Raw genomic sequence first — 23750 nt, 5'->3', positions numbered from 1 at the left:
TCAAGCCAACACAATAACCACTGTGCCAGTGAAATGCTTAGAAAAATATAAGGCTTTATAATGTTAACTTCAAACTTTAAAGTGGCGAACTTCGTATAATAGGGACTAATTCAACTTATAGGCTATCAACACACCATAGTCAAGTACAATTTCTTTCCCTTGCCGAATACTTTTTTCTATTCTTCACAGCAACATATCAGTCTTTAATTTAGCTTTCTTACAATAAGACGAAAAATGACTCCGTATGTGGTACAAACTGCATATTTTTTTTCAATGGCTTGCAATGGGTATATAACTTTGCTTCTATATAGGGCCTATCTTATAAAATACAGACGTTACTTGTACATTCTGGAAATTTACTGTCATCTGTTTGTAGGCTATTCTGAAACGTTTGCATGGTAATCCGCAGCTAGATATAGTGTTAAATATCTTAATTGAGAGTAAAATAATAAATGAACAACTCGATAAGATTGTCAAGGCGGAAGTTTATTTAGCCAATATTGAACGACCGCACCATGCGCACATTATAAGCATGTATAAGAGTTGATGCAAGTCTTTTGATTTGATGTAGACGACTTCTTATAGTTAAGCTCCCGCAACCTGTACATTTCAATGCAAAGTGATTACGTGTAAACTATAAATATTATAAGTTTGGCCCCAAGCAAACATGAATTCTGTTACATTCATGTTTGACTCGTTAGTGAGCTTTCTTATAATTACAGACGTTACTTTAAAAGAGAAGATTATAATCTATGTACGGATGCTCCACAAGTTGCGTACTTTCTCTTGTACTGTACACTCTTTACACTAATGACATATAAGAATTAAGCATCTATGACTCAGTTAAACTCATTAAACTCGCTGATGATACTGCCATAGTCGGTCTTATTTTAGAAGGCGAAACTCAATCAGTATCGAAGCTCAATAGAAGAGTTTAAAACTGGTGCACTGACAACTTTCTAGAAATGAATGTCACAAAAACTAAAGAACTTATAATAGATTTCATAAAGAAAAAACAAATAATACACAAACTGCAGATAAACGCTACATCAATAGAACAAGTCAAATACTCAGAAAGACACAAAAATAAAGGCACATTCGATCCTCGCGTGATCATCCCATATGCTAGGACTAATTTGTACAAATACTCCTTCTTCCCTATTGCTATTAGAGCATATGGAATGGGTTGCCTGAGCTAGCCAAGAAAACCAGTGGCATGGCAGCATTTAAGTCATTGCATGACTGAATGCATGACGCGTAGGACGTACGTAATCATCTTCTTTTTTAAAGTAACGCAGTCTGTATTATATAAGATAAGAACTGTTGCGCCGCCTAGAAAACATCATAAAAGGGCATATGGTCGCTTTGTGACTGAGGAGGCCTTCGATCACCACCAATCTGGTTTTGACATAATGTAGACTTAGGTCTAATTTACTAAATCTCTTGGATCAAGACATTTAAGAATACATGAGCCTTTTTTTTTTCTAGACACATAATATATAATGACCTGTGCAGATGATTCTATGGCTAGAATAAATCTAGTGAACAAAAGCTAGACTAGTGGATCAAATCTGATGGTTCCACGACAAATCGTTCACTGATATTTCGTTCACGACTTTTCGTTCACCCGACAACTTGTTCACCAACAATTGTTTCACGACAAATCGATCACTGACAAATTGATTAGGCCCGATAGGCGATATGTCTAGCAATCAATTTTGTTTTGGAGGGGGGAGATCGGACGAAATATAATATTAACAATCAATATGTTATTAGATTCTAACCAGTGAACGATTAGTCGTGAACCAACTGTCGGTGAACACGGTTACAAGTTGTCTGAGAGCCAGTTGTCGGTGAGCGTTATGTCAGGTGAACGAATAGTCTGGTGATTTGTCGTGTCCCCAATCCGATATTGCTCTAGTCTACCGAGAAGCACGTTGTTCGTCTTCCTCGTTCCCTTTATTATAATATAGTGTTTAGATGACATGCATTTATTTTATGATTTAGCATTTAGATCTATGTATATAGATCTAGTTCTATAATAGAACTAGTTATAGAATTGGTTTTAAAAATATACAATTTCTTGGTTGTTTTTTAAAAAGTTGAATTAAAGTTACGTCGCAAACGGCTCGACCTACAACCAATGTGTCAACATTGTTTGGATACCTGGAGGTCAGTTTTATTTAACCTAGATCTATATTAGATCCAATGCCCTAACTTTTAAGGAAAGATCTAGATCTGCATTAAACTTTCAACAAACATTCTTATTAGAAAAAGACACTAACCAACCAGTCGATGACCTCTGGAATTTCATTAAAAACCATCTTAAAAGCATTATAGAAAATCAAATACCAACTAAATACACATCAAACAAAATAAATAAATGCTGGTTTAATAATAGACTAAAGAATTAAAAGAAGCTTTGTAAACAGAAGGAAAACCTATATAGAAAATTTAAAGAAACTAAAGCAGAAAGAGTTTACAAAAAGTATATAAAAATTAAACACTTAACCCAAAAAGTAAGCAGACAGCTGCAGAGTGAATACATAAACAATGTAATATCTAAAGACAACAACAAAAACCTATGGTCATACATTAAGTCTAAGAAAATGGAAACAACAGGCGTAGCGCCATTAAAAGATGAACATAACATAATACATAATGATAATGAAACTAAAGCAAACATTCTAAACAAATACTTTGCATCAGCATTCTCAGCCCCAGGAGACAAAGACATATTACTGAATTTGAACCAAGTAGACAACATAGAAGATATAGTAGTACAAGAAAATGGAATTCAAAAACTATTAGCCAACACCAAACCAAATAAAGCTTCTGGACCTGATGGTATTCCAGCTAGATTACTCAAAGAACTAAGTAATGAGCTAGCCCCAGTGTTCAAAATACTCTTTCAGGCTTCGCTTAACCAGGGCAGAGTACCAAAGGACTGGAAAGAAGCTAATTTAAAAAAGGAGAAAAATCTGACCCAGGAAACTACAGACCAGTATCACTTACCAGCATCACATGTAAAATCCTAGAACACATAATATGTAGCAACATCATAAACCACTTAGACAAACATAATGTCCTCACACCATACCAACATGGCTTTAGGAAATATAGATCATGTGAAACACAACTAATAGGACTAATTGATGATTTTTCAAAAGGTTTAGATAATAGTGAACAAATAGATGCTATCTTACTAGATTTTTCTAAGGCTTTTGACAAAGTTCACCACCATAGTTTGCTTAAAAAATTAAAATATTTCGGCATTAATGGTCCACTGCATCAGTGGATTAAAGACTTTCTGATAGGGAGAGAACAAACTGTAATAATAAATGGCTCTAAATCAACACCGATAACAGTAAACTCAGGTGTACCTCAAGGAACAGTCTTGGGTCCACTACTATTTTTAATTTACATAAATGATTTACCAAATTGCATTACTTCAGGAACAAAAGTCAGATTATTTGCAGACGATTGCATAATATATAGAACAATAAAAACAACACAAGACACAGATATTTTACAAAGAGAATTAGATGAATTACAGAAATGGGAATCAAATTGGAGCATGTCTTTCCACCCAGAAAAATGTTAGTTGTTAAGAGTAACAAAAAAACTAAAACAAATTAATTCCACTTATCTTATTCATGGCAAACCAGTAACACAGACTAAAAACGCAAAATACCTAGGTGTTATAATAAATGAAAAACTGTCATGGAATCCACATATTGATGAAACTACAAAAAAATCAAACAAAGCATTAGGATTTATTAAAAGAAATTTCTATAAATCAAATAAGAACATAAAACTAAAATGTTATTTAACCTTGGTTAGGCCAATAATAGAATATGCATCCTCTGTTTGGGACCCCTCAACTCAAGAAAACATTAAGAAACTAGAACAGACACAAAATAGAGCAGTGCGATTCATAACAAACGAATATTCACATTTGACTAGAGTAACACCTTTAGTAAAATCACTAAATTTAGAAAGCCTTCAGGACAGAAGGCTCAAAAGTAAAGTAGCAATAATACATAAAACACTGAACCATAATCTTCAAATACAAAAACAAAATTTAATAAAATACTCTGAAAGACACAAAGATAAAGGCACATTCCTCATCCCATATGCTAGGACAAATTTGTACAAATACTCCTTCTTCCCTAGTGCTATTAGAGCATGGAATGGGTTGCCTGAGCTAGCCAGGAAAACCAGTGACTTGGCAGAATTTAAGTCATTGGTTAATATGCATGACTAAATGCATGACGCGTAGGACGTAATCATCTTCTTTTTTGAAGTAACGTCTGTATTGTATAAGATAAGAAGATAAGATAGATTCTATATATAATAATATATTATATATTCTAGTCTACAAGTACATCTAAGATTTAGATACCTATCTATCTAAATCTCAGGATCTAGAATCTAGATCATACATACTATAGACACTATAGTTTTTATTAGTAGCTTCTTATATTAGGCACAGGTCATCGAATTCTCCTATAAGAAACGCGTCGCTTTTTTTGTTTATAATTAATTTGTTTTTATGTTTGGAGCTAAAAACGACGTTTCGGGACAGTGCATGTCCAATTTTAAATAAGTTCCTGTATTTTTGTTCCGCTTTTCCAAAGCAGATGGCAGTTTTTTAGATTCTCGGTAACCAAGTATGTAAAGCTATTGTTTTAACCTCCCCCGGCAATTCATACCCATATAAGGGATGAAGGCTATATTATGAGCCTGTTTGATCGTAGGCTGGTGGATCTATCAAAATAAGCTTCCAAACATCTTTAGAAAGACATTCTAATCACATTCATACTGTTAGCTGTTAAATAAAATTAAAAAAGGAGGTGTTTCAATGAATAATAATGAATTAAACACATTCTCCTATAGTGCACAAAGCAAAATCGTTATAAGAAATATTATTGGGATTAATAAATCTATGATTTTTTTCAATAAATAAATGTGACCTAGATCGAGATATATAGAATATATAATTTATGAATTAAAGAAAAAGTGCGGGCTGCTAATTTGAAGCCAGAGACCATGCCCACTGCAGGTGATCACGCCAGGCGAGCGCTGGTGGTGAGGAGAGGTATACACTAAGCGTGTAGTGTCACAACCTATCATACAGGCAGTGGAGGGAAGGGGGAGAGAGTCATGAAAAGAATTATAAGCATCTATGGGAGGGAGGGGATGTAACAAAACGAACATCCAAATTATGAAAAGAAGAGGGTCCTTGGATGGGAATTAAAAGAAAGAGACAGAGAATAGGCCTACATGTAGCCTAGTTGAAAATATCATGTTTGTTAAATTATAATAATTAATTTATAGATCTATAATTATATAGATTTATTTCTGTTTCTACACATAGATTATATAGGTAGGCATATATATTTATATATCTAGAGAGAGAGAGAGGCAATATACTATAAATACATATTGCAGAAGTGAATCTACTTCTTTTAATACAATCTAAATAATTTTTAATTAACACAGATATAATTTATTAGCAATAACATAGTGGTGTTTCTTAACGGTGCTCGATGTGTGCTAAAGGAGAAAGCACAAAAACTGCGTTTATTATAGGAGCATGAAGTGACCTGATTTATTTTAAAATAAAATCTTGACTATGAGTGGTGATTCAAAGAAACACAGCTATTTTTATAGTCCTTTAGTTGCAGAATAAGAATCTGCTTTCAGTTTTTTTGTAAGTTAAACCGTCACCAAATAAAAAAATAAAATAAAAATTTGACCTAGTTCCCGAATACGGTGTGCCTAATATAAGAATCTACTATACATAGATTAGCCATGATTTGATACATGATCATGATAGAATCTAGATTATTCTATAGTAGCTTCTTATATTAGGCACAGCTCATCGAATTCTCCTTTTAGAAACATGTCGCTTTTTTTGTTTATAATTAATTTGTTTTTATGTTTGGAGCTAAAAACGACGTTTCGGAACAGTGCATGTCAATGTCCAATTTTAGATAAGTTCCTGTATTATTGTTCCGCTTTTCCAAAGCAGATGGCAGTTTTTTAGATTCTAGGTAACCAAGTATGTAAAGCTTTTGTTTTAACCTCCCCCGGCAATTCATACCCATATAAGGGATGAAGGCTATATTATGAGCCTGTTTGATCGTAGGCTGGTGGATCTATCAAATTAAGCTTCCAAACATCTTTAGAAAGACATTCCAATCACATTTATACTGTTAGCTGTTAAATAAAATTAAAAAAGGAGGTGTTTCAATGAATAATAATGAATTTAACACATTCTCCTATAGTGCACAAGGCAAAAATCGTAATAAGAAATATTGTTGGGATTAATAAATCTATGATTTTTTCAATGAATAAACATGACCTAAATCGAGATATCTAGAATATATAATTTATGAATGAAAGAAAAAGTGTGGGCTGCTAATTTGAAGCCAGAGACCATGCCCACTGCAGGTGATCACGGAGAGGAGAGGTATACACTAAGCGTGTAGTGTCACAACCTATCAAACAGGCAGTGGAGGGAAGGGGGAGAGAGAGTCATGAATAGAATTATAAGCATCTATGGGAGGGAGGGGATGTTAAGGTGTAACAAAACGAACATCCAAATTATGAAAAGAAGAGGGTCCTTGCATGGGAATTATAAGAAAGAAAGAGAGAGAGAGAGAATACATGTAGCCTGATTGAAAATATCATGCTTATTAAATAATAATAATTAATTTATAGATCTATAATTTATATAGATTTATTTCTGTCTGTTTCTACACATCGATCATTTAGGTAGGCATAAATAAATAAATAAACTATAAATGATATATATATATATATATATAGAGAGAGAGAGAGAGAGAGTAAAGGATGGTTGTCGGACACCCGGGTTTCATCTCGCATATCGGACACCTCGATGTATTATTATTAAATCTTCTTTATTTGAATGTTTACTACCCAACTTCCGCATAAATATTGCGCATGGACTATTTTGTCACACTTCCGACACGTACAGCTCCCTTTTATATTGAGAGAAAGTAATTTTATCTGGGGTCAAAGTAGACTGCTGTAAAACTTAGCTTTTTTTCTCCCAAGGGGAAGAACGAGATAGGGTCTGGAGCTAAGACGATTTTTAAGCCCCTAGATGCATTACCCAATTAAAACCCAGATAATGCTTCTAAATAGGCACTAGAAACAAATAAATTGTACAACCCAGACTCTACTTTCCCACTTAAACATGTAAATAGGGGGTGGCCAACAAGTTTTACCTTTCTGAATAAGAAAACATATCGTCATATCACGCTAGTCATCAAAGGGAAATAACTTGACACAGTACTTATGGGGAAATAAACAAATTGTTATTGGTTTTTTTTTTAAACATTTACAAAAATAATTTTGTTGTTTGTTAAAATAATATAATACAAAATGTATATTTAAGTTATGTATGTGTTCTTGTGTGTGTTTGTTACATGTTTCACAAAAAAAAATTCGTAACATATTTATAAAAAAAAAGTTAATGTGGTGTATGCAAAACGTATAACCATTTATTTTAAACCATTTAATATGCAACAAATATGTACAAATGTTATAGCACCCAAGTGCACAAATGTATACAATAATAAATTGGCATCAATGGGCAGCTGAAAAAAAAAAGTCACAATAGCAATATCATTGTAGACCTCGAGCCTACAATTATTGATCGACCAGGTGCGCTAAATGACCATTGTGTGAAACATCAACATTCTAAGAGATTGTCAAAATCAAAAGAGAGTATACTACATGAAGTCTCCCCCCCCTTTTCCCTTTTTTCCACGTCTATTAAGCATACCATTACACGCTCTAAAAAAAAAAAAAAAAGCAGGTGAGAGAGAGAGCAGGAGACTAGCAATTATCTGACTGGTACCATAAAGGCTAAGGTGAGACAGGCACGCACTGCGCCAGTGGAGCTGTGCTACGGGGAAAAAAAGTGCCCCGTAGGTAGACTAGAGAGAATACTCCTCCTCTTCTCCCCCCCCCCCAACAGAGGCGATTTAATGTTTATTTTGTTGTCACGGGACCAGAGTACCTAGGCTACAATGAGGGCGGGGTGATCTGGGAAATTTGGGGAAAGGGGCAGTTGGCGCGGCCTTTGTCATCACTGGTCAGATACCGATGATGCATGTAGACGTAACCACTGAGGTGATGCGTCACTGATGATGCAAGGGGACGTGACCACTGTGTTGCGGTGTAGTCCACGTGGGAGGTTTTTTTGCTTTGAAAACGGACGGACAGTTGGCATGGGTTTTGTAGAGCGGACGGTCGTATTTCCCGCTTCTGCTTGTCTTCTTAATATTGTACGAGAAACTTATAGTGAAATCTAACGTTCATAGTCATTAGAGATCTTAGTTTAGTAGTTGATGTACCTGTATGTAAACGTTTTATTTGGAAGATTCTATATTGTGTGTAAATAAAGTTACAGTTTAAAGTTATAGTTTCTAAATATATTCCGGTGTTTAGTTTTATATCTTAATTATATAGACAAACACCAAAATCGCGACAGGGCTAAAGCCACCAAAGTAGACTTTGGCACAACCTTTTTTTTTTAATTTATAGTTCAGTACCTAGAAAAAAAAAAGAAAGTACCCAGAAAATCTTCAACTTTTAATCTATAATAATAAGTCTGTTTCAAGTCATTGCATTTTTCATATTGAAATTCATGTAAACTTACTGTAGGGTCGTCAACTTTTGAAAACACTTTTTCTCGAGGTGAAACAAATGAATACACTGAGAAGAATTTGTAAACACGTTAATTAAAATGTTTTTAACATTAATTTTAATTTAAGATTCCTATATAAATTCATTTTTAACATTTACTTCAGCATCTATTCTTTCTTTTTATTTAGTCTGGAGTTTAAATATGGTTGCCTAGAGTGCCTAGACTTGTAGTATTTTAGGTGATATCAATGCCCCCTCCCCCTTATAACATCTTTTTTTTTTTTTTTTTTTCAAACGTGTTTCCAAACGTTTAAATTTTAGATCTTGGTCAATTTTTTATTTTATTTTTTATTTGGTGAAGGTTTAACTTACAAAAAAACTGAAAGCAGATTCTTATTCTTCAACTAAAGGACTATAAAAATAGCTGTGTTCCTTTGTATTACCACTCATACTGGCATAGTCAAGATTTTATTTTGAAATATATTGGGTCACTTCATGCTCCTATTTTGAACACAGTTTTTGGGCTTTCTCCTTTAGTTGAACAGTGAGCACCCGTGTTGAACACCACTATGATATGTAATTGCTAATAAATTATATCTGTGTTACTTAAAAATTATTTAGATTGTAGTAAAAGAAGTAGATTCACTTTTGCAATATGTATTTATAGTCTATTTCCTCATATACTCTCTCTCTCTCACTCTCTCTTTATATATATATATATATATATATATATATATATATATATATATATATATATATATATATATATATATATATATCGTATTTAGTTTATTTATTTAAATACCTATATAATCTATGTGTAGAAACAGACAGAAATAAATTTATATAGATTATAGAGCTATAAATCAATTATTTTAATTTAATAAACATGATATTTTCAACTAGGCTACTTGTATTTTCTCTCTTTCTTTTAATTCCCATCCAAGGACCCTCTTCTTGTTTTCATAATTTGGATGTTCATTTTGTGACACCTTAATATCCCCTCCTCACTGCCACCTTATCTTGCGTGATCACATGCAGCGGGCATGGTCTCTGGCTTCAAATTAGCAGCCCGCACTTTTTCTTTCATTCATAAGTTATATATTCTAGATATCTCGATCTAGATTCTAGGTAATGTTTATTCATTGAAAAAATCATAGATTTATTTATCCCAATAATATTTCTGATTACGATTTTGCTGTGTTCAAAAAGGAGAATGAGCTGAATTCATTATTATTTGTTTGGACACCCCCTTTTTAAATTTTATTTAACAGCTAATGGTATAAATGTGATTGGAATGTCTTTCTAAAGATGTTTGGAAGCTTATTTTGATATGCCCATCAGCCTACCATCAAACAAGCTCATAATATAGCCTTCATCCCTTATATGGGTATGAATTGCCGGGGGAGGTTAAAACAACAGCTTTACATACTTGGTTACTGAGAATCTAAATAACTGCCATCTGCTTTGGAAAAACAGAACAAAATTACCGGAACTTATCTAAAATTGGACATACGCAGTCCCGAAACGTCATTTTTAGATCCAAACATAAAAACAATTGAATTACAAACAAAAAAAAGCGACCCGTTCAGAAAGGAGAATTCGATAGGGTGTTCAAAATATAAGAACCTCCTCTAGTGTCTAGTGTAGTAGTATGTTTTTATGTAAACTTAAACTATCGTCTATGTAAACTTAAACTATTCAGACAATTCAGTCTATTGACTATTGAACTATTCTATTTTGTTTTTTTAATTCTATTCAGACTATTCTAGATTAGTACTGATTAGAATTAAGATCTACTCTAGATTTTTCCTAATCCTAGACTAGAATCTACTAACTAGATAGATAGACTAGACTCTACTAGAGTGACTAGAGTCAGTAGACTAGTTTATTTAATCCGGACATTACATGAATTCGGACACTCGCTGTTTTTGTGGTCATTAAATCTTTATTTTGATATTTAATATGAAACTAGCATGCTTTATAAATCATAGTAGATCAATAATTAGTATTACCGTGTGCTTGTCCATTTTCCAATGATTCTGACCCAACCAATTTCCTTCTATTTAGTTGTCTTTTTATGTAAGAAAAAAGCATTTCAAATGTCTAAGTCCAGACTAAGTCAGGTTTTTTTTTTCCTAGAGTAGTTTATTAAATGCTATTCGGACACCTATAATGTATACTCCCTATAGGCAGTATAGGCCAAAATTTCAAAGTTTGACTTTGACAGCGCATTATTTGACAATGGTTTGACATAAAAAAGAAAATGAAGTATCAAAATCTTCTTTAGTTTAAGGAGAATAAGGATGACTACTTATTATTTATATTTGTACCCCTAACCTATATTTGTTATTATAATTAAGGTCAAAGAGGCCATGTGTTTTCATTTAATTCAGACAAATTTGACCCACATAATTTGATTCCGGACACCATAAATTTATTTCAGACAGTCTCTATATTTAGGCATCAATAAACTCAGATTTTAATTCTGCATTAACATTAACTAAATTTTAAGATCCCCCAGGCATAGCCCCTCACATGAAATCATTAAGATGTTTTCAAATTATGCATAAATATGAACACAAAAAATAAAAATATGAACACACTTATTCTACCAAAATTAAGTCACTGGTATAGTGACTTCTACAATGACTTTTAGACAACATTTTTATATTAGTTTGTCATTTTAGCTTTCGTGTTTGTGTTTGTAATGTTATTACAGCACCTTGAGCCTACATTTTGTTTGTTAACAGCGCTTTATAAATAAAATTATTATTGTTACTTGTTAACAACTTTAACTTTATAAAGACTTCAGTTCATGTCTTCAACTTCAAGTTAATGGCTTGTGTTGTCTAATTATCATGATCATATTCATTGTATTTATACTTGTAACTTGAGACTAGACTGAGAAGGATGTTGACATTAGACTATCATTAGAAAGAAGATACTGAAGTTCCGCCCAAGTCTCTCATATGAAGATGCTGTGCTCAAGGCAGACATTGTTCTATGTATTTATGATGTCACCATGTAAAAAAAATAAATATCTTTATCGTTGAGTTGTCTCCCCTTTAAGTTATTACAGTAATAATATAGATTTAGTCTAGTCTAGATCTAGTAATTACTAGGTCTATAGTATAGTCAGTATAGTCTATTATTCTTTATAGATATATAATATGGTAGTCTATATGCTCTATATAATATCGATACCTATATATAGAACTAACTAGATCTAATTAATTCTGTTACCAAATAAAATATATTATATTAAAAAAAGACACAAAAAGTATACCAGTTTCTGGAGTTTGTTATCCCATATGACATAGCCATAGGAATATGCATGAATAGGAGAAAACTTAAGCACACTGCTTTAAACACATTTTAGGAGGTGTGGCTGGGTGGCAAATAAGCTTGGCTTGGTTTAAATCCTTACTCAAGCAGAGTTGTGTTTGCTAAATGCCTAAAGGTAGCACAGAAATCTTCTAGGTACCCCCTTCCTCTCCACTGGTCCACATTGAGCCCTGAGCATGCTATAAGCATGAAATTAGTGCTACATTAAAACGATTTAATGTTGAAACGGGGAAAAATCCAGATGTTTAACAAAGTGCAACTATTCAAGATAAAGTTTTTAGCAACTTAAAACGAAAGGGAAGAAAGAAAATGAAACAAATAATTTTAGAAAAAATGATGGGGTAAAATCTGCAACAGAAGCGTCACATAGGAGAGCAAGAGTTAAGTTTATAACTAGCCTACATAGAAAAAAAATAATTTTCTCTTGCAGCACTTGCACTCCTTAAGAATGCCTGCACACATAAGTAAGACAACTTAAATCAGTTAACACTAGTGGCATCACAGATATTGCAAATATCATCTGATTTTTTAAAATAATATATTTTTCTGCCTTAAAAAATTAAGAACTCTTCTTCTGCCTCTTGTACAAGGATAAATTTGGTTTGGTTGGAATTTTTACAAGTAGAGTATTTGTTTTAACAATTTAGGTTTTATTTTATTTTTTCAAACTGTCTACCAGCTACTTCAGTAGTTGGTAGATAGGTAGATAGATCTTATCAATTAGAAGAATCAAGAGTTTTTTTCAGCCCTTGTGTAAGATTTGATTTGAATAAAACATTTTAGCATGAGATGAAAGGATAACTGAAATTAAATTAGTTTGAACACATTGGGTGATATAAACAAACATTACAATATTTTTTTCAAGTACAAGTAAATTTGGTGAAAGAACTGAATAAACTTGATTCACAAATAAGGACAACTTAAACCCCCATATAGAAATTACATGCTTTAATAATAAAAAATGCTTTTTTATTATATGTAGGCATGCAAATAAGAAGAAAATAAATACTTTTTCTTTATATCTTATCTACTTTTTGAGAAAAATAATTGGGGGGGGGGGGGGGGGAGCAATTTTTAGCTAAAATGATGAAAAAAAAGTTAATTTTAATGTCAAGATTTCTTGAAAACTACTGATAGTTCAATAATACTTCAGCTGTTTATTATTCAATACTAGTACAAGATTGTGAAGCAGAACTAACCATATTTATTGAATAGAATAAAAGTTACAGCTCTGAACATGGTTGTGGCCGAGTATTTCAAGTTTTTATAGGGGGGTAGGCATGGAAAAAAATTAATTACTCCAAAAGTTTTCATCCTTTTGTATTTATGCTGCTTCACTTTCATACTTGTATAAACAACATTATTTGTGCCAAATTTCAAGGCAAAATATTCATATAAATAATATTTTTATCATGCCATCTCTAAAAAAAATAAATGAAAATGGTTAATAGGAGAAAACAGCAAAAAACAACAACCTCTGTGGCATACACAGTGTATGTTGTATGCACCAAATTGTTATGAAATGAATGCTGCATAACATTCAGTTATAAAAAAAAAATTAATTTTGAACCATAGGGGGGTTTAAGCTGTCCTGAAAATTGAGAACACATTTTAATGTCCTTCATGCTTTATATACCAGTAATTTAGAAACAACCTTATGCTTTGGAAGTTGTATGAAAATAATGGCATCTTCTAGTTTCCAATATTTGATGCTCGAAAATTTCTATTGTATTGTAAACTATATGTCAAAGGCCAAAGGCCTTGCATTCTATGTGTGCTGAGTCACTTATAACTAATGGATTATGTTGCATAAACAATTAAAAAGCTGTTATGAGTAGTTTTCAATATTTTTATTTCCGGTAATGTACCAGTAATTATAGAATTCTACATGAATACTTCATTTCATAGAAACAGTGAAAAGATCTAAACTTTTTAAAATGAGCATCTCCTCTCTTATTTTATTGCATGAGTGATAGCTGTACATTACTTTTCAAAGTGTCTCTAGATGTACTTATTCTTTTAGTCACTGCTAATTTGTCTTGGCTTAGTTTTACTGCTCATATTCTTTACTGCCAGCACCCCCACATTTATAGGAAATAAATATATATTAATTTCTCAGTCTTTATGTCATGGTGGGAGGATGTCTAAAGTTCTTAATGAAAGGCTTTGCAGAAAGATTGCACTTTTACAAAATTAGATCTTTACACTGTTTTTGCTGCACCCTGTTGTACAAATTGAAAGATTTTCCATGATTCTATTTAATCCACAGGCTAAACATTAATTGAAAATAAAGAATGGGTGCTACAACCTCAACTCAAGTAGCCACATCGTTCTTTGAGACTAAGAAGGACAATCCACTTCCAATACCCATGCATCTTGAACTTAACCATAAAATTTATAAAAAAGTCACAGAAGAGGGTATTCAGCTTTTACCTGGAGGTGATGCTGTCAAGCTACCATATGAATGCCCAATGCATCAAATTGGAGATGGAAAAGGAGTGGCTGGTCAACTTCGTATTATAGATAGCAACAAAAAGCCTAGTGAAGAGAATCTTCACTTTTTAAAAGTTAACTCTATCATTAACCAAACTTCGCAGGTTTCCCAAACTTCTGAGTTAAAACACAGTTTTGAGCAGCAATCTAACCATGGGGATTCATCATCTCCATTAACATATCATGCTAGTAAAGTGAATAAAAAAGAAACGCCCATAAAAAATGAAGATCCTTGTCTTGTAGGAAAAACAGAATGTCAGAGAAGTAAAGAATTTGAAACAAAGCCCAGGGTTCCTACAGCTGAGAAGAAAGGCGAGTCACATTTTGATCATAGTCTTGATATCAAGCCATTAATTGAGATACCCAAGCGGCGCTCACCACAAGTGGATGTTGGGAAAACAATCTCTTCTCCTAAAGAAGTGAGCCAAAAGTTAAATGTAAAGTCCCTTCCAAGTGAGGCTCCTTTAAATGATGCTACTGTGCTGGGCAATGCCTTTCCTAGTGAGTGCCCAATGAGTTCATCAAGCAATAAAAAGATGGCAAGTGAATGCCCAATGAGTCTTGGAAATGATGATGTGAACAGAGACAATATGGTAGAGTACTTAGTCTATTTATTGCACTTTTTTTTCTATTGTATGAATGAAATGGAGCATATAAACTTAAGATTGATTAAAATGTATGTTTTGTTAATTGATATTGAAGGACTATTAGTTTTCTTAAGTAATATTAGTGACATAATTTGTTTAGATGCCACCACCAAATCAGCGACCAGCTCCAGATCAGCCATTTGAGTTGCCAATCCAAAGAGCTGTTTCTTCTATTCCAAAAGCAGGAAGTGATGAAAACTGGGTATATCCTTCCCCACAGATGTTTTGGAATGCAATGTTAAGAAAGGGTATACAATTTATTCTTTAAAATTGTAATTAGTTATTTAAGAAAGCAGGACAGTTACAGTGTTCACTGTGTCCAACACCCTTGTGAACATTAGACGGTTACTGTGGAGAAGTACAGTATGATTTAAAAATGGCCATTGCAAAACATTTTTTTAGTTTATAATTACTGGTATATTTCTGATTATTTGGTGTATCAGATAATCAGTCAGTTTTCTGTTTTATACAATTTGAATAATTCTGTTATGTTCTGGACAAAAAAATGTGTATTAATTACAAAATGACTGTTACTCATTTATTTTTATAGGTTGGCGTTGGAAAGATGATGATGTTTCAGCTCAAGATATGAACAATATTATAAATATTCACAATGCAAACAATGAGCTTGCTTGGCGAGAAATTCTTAAATGGGAAGCATTGCACGCAGAGTAAGTTTCCATGGAAATCTTTTTTTTTTTAAATTCAGATGTGCTTATTAGCAAACTGTTTATGTATGTTGATTGAAAATGATCATGTAAATATGCAGATACAGTTTTTTAATTAGTATGCATAAGGATACCTGTTAGCCTTTTAGATTTACAACCTGGACTGTCACATAGTCAAATTGTAAGCTATGCCAGGTATCAGTGGCTTGTTGCTGTACATGGAAACAGCTTCAAGTGTCTTTTAAGTTGGATGTACTTTGTCTTGCTTGCAGCTAGCTTTTCTTCATTCTCCAGTAATGTATAGAAAAGTTCTGTGTACTCGAGCTCATTGATCAACTAGTAGACATTAGGGCAGTGATCATCCTAAGGTATTGAAATGAATGATGCCTTCCATCTAGATCTACTGAGTTGTTTGTTTGTGGTAGATAATCCTTTACAACTTCAAATGTTCCATAGTGGTTCCATGACTCTTACTATGCAGTCTCTTCTCTTATAATTTTCCTCCCTGTTGTCATACAAATTCTCCACACCATCGTTCTGTTATTCTAAGACAGTATTTACATGGGCAGGTGGAATTCATCTGGATGAACAGGCATACATTTTATCATTATCATATGTAGCTCTCTATCTATAATATTTCCTGGGGTATACTGGGTGTCAAAATCAGCCCGGGCATTTCTATACTATCCGTTCCATAACATATCATATGTATATCATATGATGGGCCTCCATTATTATCTTGGCATAAAGATGTAAAAGAATTTTTAGAAGGTTGTATTAAAGTATAGTTTCTGTATCTAGATATACATTAAGACTAAAAATACACATTCTTATTGGTCATTGAAGGCATTTCTATCATGTGGTCGGAGTTTTGACGAGGATATCCATATTTCTATATGATAACTTATAATTATATTGCTGTTAATTATGTATACAGCAGTCAGCACATCTGATCACAATTATTTGAAAAATTAAGTAATTAGTCGTTACAGAGTGTGATTTTTGTTATATGTGAGTTTTGTAATTTAATGGATTTTTAAAACCCAGATCTAAAATGTACTATATACCTTTATTTTCCTGTGATTATAGTTTTCCTGTAATAATATTTATATTTTGTTATTAATTACAGTGAATGTAAAGAACCTAAACTGAAAAGGTTTGCAGGATTTGCCACCAAATATTCCCCAAGAGCTAAAATTCGTTCATGGCTTGGGTGAGTAAGACATTATATATATATATAAATAGTCTCTTTAATTTGAATACTTTTGATCTAGATTAGAGCGTCTAGACTTCAATGGTTACTTGCCAGCTTTTGAAAACTTCAGAAAAGTATCAGATTATCATGATGCTTGGCCGCATAGGCTATGCGCTATTAATTCTTACTCTGTTGATATGATGGCCCCCTAGTCGCCCTAGATTTTTCTAATTTGATCCTGCCTGCCGACTTCCATGAGTTCAAATGGCATTAGATTTAGACATCTAAATCTATTATAAAAAGAATTATAAGATCTAGATCTAGTAGACCTACCAGCCATCTATATAGAAATTTTATAGATGTATGCCTACTTTATATGAATATAGTGTCTTTAGTAAGTTACTGAGTATAAGTCTGATAGAATATAGATCTAATAATAATATATTCATGATGTAGATCTAGATCCAAGTTATTAGATTTAAGTAGATCTAGAATAATCTAGATCAGGGGTGGGCAAATTACGGCCCGCAGGCCACATGCGGCCCGCCGGAGTGCTTTATGCGGCCCGTCGACACCTACAGAAGTCAGGTGTGCCCACAGTATATACTTATAAAAATGCAAATATATTAAAAATAATATAAATATAAATGATTGAAACTGTCATTATAAAAAGTTTCAAGCAAACGAAGACTATGCTTATTGGCTATACATCAATACACTCAATTGAAGACACAATCTCTGATCAGTATTTATTCAATGCTATGAAGAACTGTGTTAAATGTTGTGTATGCTTGAAACAAGATGGCAAGGGTGACAACTGGTAGAGCTCGATCTTTGACTGAGTAAAATGGTTGTTTTTTTTTTAAATACCCCAACCATAAACTTTAAACAGGAAAAATTGCACAAAGCTGCATAAAATTTCTATTAAAGAAGGGAAACTATTGAAGAAATGAAACGTAATAGAGATAGGGGCATTAACCACAGGTAGCTTCGATTAATAATAAAATAATCCAATATTTCTAATGAAGAGTGGAAGACAGATTTCATGTGTTTCATAATTACCATGAAATGTAAATGGATGTTAAATCTTTTCAAACAAAGCTTTCCCATTTCTACAAGCAAGCAAAAGAAAACAAGTTTTGTCATTTTCCTTTGTTGAAAGGTGAAATTATTTCTAGTGAAATGATTAAAAGTACAACACTTATTAAGATTCTTTAATTTTGCAATTTATAAAAGCAAATTTTAAGACGTCAAGAACCGGCTTTCAATACCATTAGCTCACCATTTAGCACAGAAGCTCATTTAGCTCCAGAGGACATAACTCGAGCAAAGAGAAGCTCCAGTCAGTACTTCCACAGGAGTCTTATGAGTGCCATAATCTGTATGTCAACACTTTTAAAAAATGTGCTGCTGTTGACACTATTTGTGTACACATACAACTGTTCTTCTTCTTCTCAGTTTTCATTTTACATGTCGGAGGGTTCAGAACAGTATCTAAGATGAACCGCGCAATGTTTTCTAGATCAGGCAGTTCTCCGAATAGTTTTGGTTCTCTAGGAGGGCCTTTGTCCAGAGTCCTGTTCGGGTCTCTGATTTAGTATGCACCATTGAAGGACATGGTCAGCATTCTCTGGTGATGCTCCAATAGGGCAAGTTTCGCTCGTCCCGACATTTAACTTCCGGAACATATATTGTCTCATCCAGTGAACAAGCATTATATTTTGGGTGGGGGGAAACTAAACAAGTATAATTACTGGTCGATTTTGACTGACTGTAATTTGACAGCAGTCACAAGGGTAACAACTAGTAAGCTAGTTCCACAGTTCCAGAACATTATGCACGAGTGTAAAAAGTAAAATACTGCACATTAAGTACAACTGTATATTAATGGGTTATTGTAATATAAAAAGACAACAGCAATTAAAAATTGCTAACTTTTCTTGTAATTCCTAACGTGGAGTGTGGAAAAAAAAAGAAACATGAATATAATATAGTGTAAATATGAATTAAAGACATTCTACACAGTTAGCTACAGTATCTTTCTAAGTTGTATATACATATGCAGCCCGCCATTCCCAAATTTAAAGAAATGCGGCCCTCGATCCAAAAAGGTTGCCCACCCCTGATCTAGATTATAGATAGATCTTGATCTATAGTGAGAAATAAAGATCTATATTAAAGTTTTTTTTTATATATCTTAACTAATAACTAATCATTACTAATGCTTTAAAAGCCCAATGTGGTAGAGATCCACTACTTGTAAACAATTTGTATCGGCATGAAAAAGGATTTAGGAAGCCTCAATATGCAGTTTTATTACTTAACATTCTCTTCCTCTAAGCATTGCTCCTCATCTGGTTGTTCTTTGTTGTCTTGCTTAAGAACCCAGCAGAGATTCAGCAGCTTTCTCTCAATTGCTTTTCAAAGCATTTTTGGTGGACTTAATGTGCAAACTTGAATAAACAGTTTCTCCTGTACAAAATTGAATAATCAGTGAAACCAACAGAAGTGTAGCTCATACTTTTGAAGTATTTCCAAAACTCAAGCATGTTTTGATTTTCAAATACATTTATTCTTTATAGTTGTTTGAGAGAGAAGTTGTTACAATACCAGTAAAGCAGTTATCTATTATAGAATGCTGGATATAAAGCATCTACAAAAACTTTCTTCTCTCATTTATATGTACAAATAATAGTGCCATGCATGCATTTTGTGTGCATGTGTGCAGTAAAGCTTATGCAGTCACTGCCAGTGTAATTATTATGTAATACAACATTAATTAAAGAAAATATAAAATAAATGATTCTACATAATTTTAAAAATTTCAGCATCTTTTTTTTAATTCACCGCTACAGGCCAGTTAAAAAACTGGAAAAAGGGGGGGGGGGGGGTTACAAAATTTCCTGTTCACTGATCTTAAACCAACCAGAACTTAAAGCAAGAAGTTTTTATTTGATGGCTCTGTGCTATAACATTTATTTTTTCCTTTAGCTGAAAAAGAAAAGTAACAGTAAGGTCTTCATCAAAGCTTTTTACATTATTTTTGAAGTTTATTCCATGGGAATTTTTTTTTTATAATTATCACTGTATTATAACAATAAAATGTCACTCCCCTATTTAAAAAAGGAGAAAAAATCTGATCTGGGAAACTACAGACTAGTGTCGCTATCCAGCATCATATGTAAAATACTTGAACACATAGAGATCTAATATGCAGCAACATCATAAATCACTTAGTGTCCTCACTTCATACCTGATGTTTTTGGTTGTTGACTGATAGTACCATACTGTTGGTAGACAACTAATCAGCTGTAGGCATATTATAATTTAGCTTATAAAACTTGAAATAACTTGAATAGATATATAGCTTGTTTGTGAACAAAACTAATTATAACTTTTATTAAAATATAGACTAATTCAACTTGAGATGAGACAAAATAAACTTATATTTTAAACAAATCTAACACACTGTCAAAACATGTCTTTACACTCTGGCATCCTGGAGTCATCTCTCTTTTTAAATTAGTATTAAACAAGATTCTACTGTAATTTCATCATCCTCACTGCATAGCCACCAACCAATTGCTAACTTCTTCTCACCATCACCATAGAAACATAGACACACTCGATAACATTACCAACATGGCTTTAAGAAATATAGTTAATGTGAAACTCAATTATTAGGTCTGTTTGATGATTTTTTAAAGGGATTAGATAATAATGAGCAACTAGACACCAAATTATTATAATTTTCTAAGGTATTTTACAAAATTTATCACCATAGCTTTCTGAAAAATACTTTGGTATTACTGGTTCATTATATCAATGGATTCAGGATTTCCTGATAAGGACAGAACAAACTGTAATAATAAATGGCTCCAAATCAAGACCAATAATAGGAAACTCAGATGTACCTCAAGGAATCCCCATATAGATGAAGTTATTAAAAAATCAAACAAAGCATTAGGGTTTATTAAAAGAAATTTTTACAAATCAAATAGGAACTTTAAAAAAAAATCTAATATGCTATCTAACCTTAGTTAGGCCAATATTAGAATATACATCCTCTTTTTGGGACCCATTGTGCCGATGTGCCTCAAATCAACAAATCAAAAAATCTTTTTGGGACCCATTAACTCAAGAAAACAAACTACAAACTAGAACAAAGAAACTAAAACAAATGAAAAATAGAGCAGTGAGATTTACAACAAACAAATATTCACATTTGGTTAGAGTAGCACCATTAGTAAGATCTCTAATTTAGAGACACTTTACGACAGAAGAATAAAAAGTAAGTAGCAATAATACATAAAGCACGAACCATAATTTACAAATAGAAACACAAAACCTAATAAAATACTCAGAAAGACACAAAGATAGGACATTTCTTATTCCATATGCTAGGACAAATTCGCATAGTGCTCCATCTTCCCTAGTGCCAATAGAGAATGGAAAGGGTTGTCTGAATCAGCCAGGAAAACCACCTTAGTAGAGTTTAAGTCCCTGATTGATGTGCATGACTAGAATGACACATGAAATGCATAGAATGTAATTATCTTCTCTTTTGATTTAATGTCTGTAATCTATTAGTATTATGACACTTGTAATATAGAGAGATTGACAAGTTGAATATTGCATTCAACTTTGAAAATACTCAATGCCCACTTTTCTATTTAAGCTACGAGCTTCCTTTTGATCGCCATGATTGGATAGTTGACCGCAATGGGAAAGAAGTGCGCTATATAATAGACTATTATGATGGCGGGAGTGTGAAAAAGAACTATGAGTTTGCTCTTCTGGATGTGAGGCCTGCTCTGGACTCTTTTCAGGCTGTGAAGGATAGAGTTAAAGTTGCCATCTGGAGATGGACTTCATCAAGTGAACAAATTGCTGAGACACCTAGTGCATCTGAGTCTACACAAAGCAATTCTCAAACAAAAGGAGGTTGAAATATTGAAATATGTCATCATGATATATTCAGGATTAGTTTAACTCATTAACTTATTATTTTATATTTTTTGAAGTATTACTATTCCCGTCTTGGCTCACATAAATATGCAAAATATGTATTAGTATGCTTCCATTGCCTTACATAACAAAGTTTTGTAGATTCAAAACAACTCTCTTTTTATAATTTTCTGTATATCTCATTAAAGATAGACTATAAAAACAGAGCTCTTTCTTTCTTATTATTTTTGAAAAAGTTGTTTTCTGTCTAATATTTCTTCTTGCGTCTCTCCTCTTAGTTAAGAACATTAGAAATACAAAACAAATGTAATAACTACATTCTTAATTTCTCTTTTTTTTTTTCTTATATTTTGAAAATCTTAAATTATATTTGGGCTTCAGTTCTATTCAGCTCTATAGCATTACCAAAAGTGAATTTTGTTTAAAGTAGAATAAAAATTTATCACAACTGTTGTTTATCTTGTTATATAAATAATTGTTAATAATTGAATAAAATGCTTAGAGAAAAATTTCATTGGTTTAGTTTTAGTTGGTCAGTATATTTGTGTAAGTGAAACACATGTGCACCAATTTAACAAGTTGTAATATTTTTTTAAAGATTTCCCACATGTCCTTAAATTTCCTGGCCTTATGCACTTTTATGATTACAACTTAACCATATTGACTTGGCGTCACAAGCACCACCATATGGGAGTAGCTAGCTACTCTGGAATTCTCTGGAAGTTTCCATAGTTGCTGCACAATTTTTCATAACTATGTCCAATTGACTCCTCCATTTGCTTAACTATGAAAAAATAGAACACTAGTTGCCCTGATTCTAGAAAAAAACTTGTTTCAAAAAGATTGTAAGTTGTTTTTTTTTAAGCATCTAAAATCATAACAACATAACTTAACTGTTGGGGTAAATATTGTATCAATCTTACATTTCTCTTTTCAAAAAAGCAAGAAAGAGGTTGGCAAAATGAATCTGCCAATGTTGAGATTTCTATTAAACTTCTATAACTGCTGCTTTGAATACTAATACATCAAACAAATTTGTGTTAAAACTGATCATCTGTTGGGCTTTAAATTCTAGATAGAAATAAGTGACGATCATGTATACAGAAGTCACTTTTCTGGAATAGGTGTAATTTGAAATGTATTTGAATTAGCCTTTATTCAAATAAAAGCCATTACTGCATTATGGGATGTGGCTACCACTACCAATGCTTCTGTTTTTAAAGTAATTCTTAACAAATTTGTTGTGGAAACACAAGACTCAATGCATATAGAACTTTAAACGCCTGTTTCTTCAAGCCTCTACTCTGTGTGAGCCATTTTTAGTCAAAATGTAAGAATGCTAACACATGTACCGGAAGCTCAAAATTGGAGCCAGTGAAATCTGACCATATGGCAGGGCTGGCGAACCTTTTTCAGTCCGAGTGCCAATTAATTTCAATTTAAAAACAATGAAGATTGTTGCGTGCCCAGTAGGTCTACTAGTGACGCCGCTATATAAAAGAAGTGTTACAGCCAGTAAGTCAACTGCATGTATAAAAACAGCTTAGTAACAATATTACTTGTTTATTCAATTTTATTATCCTGACCTAGAGATTTGAAGTCTTAGGGCAGGTTGATCAGTGCGACTTCTGCTGTTGTGTGGTAGACGATAACAGTTTGATATCTGGTGTATACCGTGTATTCTTCAAAGTTACACATGCCGCACTTAAATCATCGGTCAAGCAATTTCTGGCATCTGATTTAATA

At 32.8% G+C, this 23750-nt stretch overlaps 1 protein-coding gene across 1 annotated transcript; it reads left to right on the top strand.

Annotated features, from left to right (window-relative positions):
• The first annotated feature begins 2015 nt into the window (after nucleotides 1–2015).
• Nucleotides 2016–22515, top strand: LOC106050571 (holocytochrome c-type synthase-like). The gene is made up of 6 exons (XM_056028727.1): nucleotides 2016–2172; nucleotides 14303–15119; nucleotides 15274–15421; nucleotides 15724–15844; nucleotides 16971–17054; nucleotides 21715–22515. The coding sequence occupies exons 2-6, from the start codon at nucleotides 14328–14330 to the stop codon at nucleotides 21983–21985; spliced, it is 1416 nt and encodes a 471-aa protein (XP_055884702.1). The 5' UTR covers nucleotides 2016–2172; nucleotides 14303–14327; the 3' UTR covers nucleotides 21986–22515.
• The last annotated feature ends 1235 nt before the right edge of the window (nucleotides 22516–23750 follow it).

This window comes from Biomphalaria glabrata, chromosome 5 (assembly GCF_947242115.1).
Source record: "Biomphalaria glabrata chromosome 5, xgBioGlab47.1, whole genome shotgun sequence".
Classification (NCBI taxonomy): domain Eukaryota; kingdom Metazoa; phylum Mollusca; class Gastropoda; family Planorbidae; genus Biomphalaria; species Biomphalaria glabrata.
This window is presented reverse-complemented; position numbering and strand designations above follow the sequence as displayed.

Coding starts and splice junctions, on each gene's coding strand:
- LOC106050571 (XM_056028727.1), top strand. CDS start 14,328: ATGGGTGCTACAACCTCAACTCAAGTAGCCACATCGTTCTTTGAGACT. Junction 15,845..16,970: donor TGGGAAGCATTGCACGCAGA/GTAAGTTTCCAT, acceptor TATTAATTACAG/TGAATGTAAAGAACCTAAAC. Junction 17,055..21,714: donor AAAATTCGTTCATGGCTTGG/GTGAGTAAGACA, acceptor TTTCTATTTAAG/CTACGAGCTTCCTTTTGATC.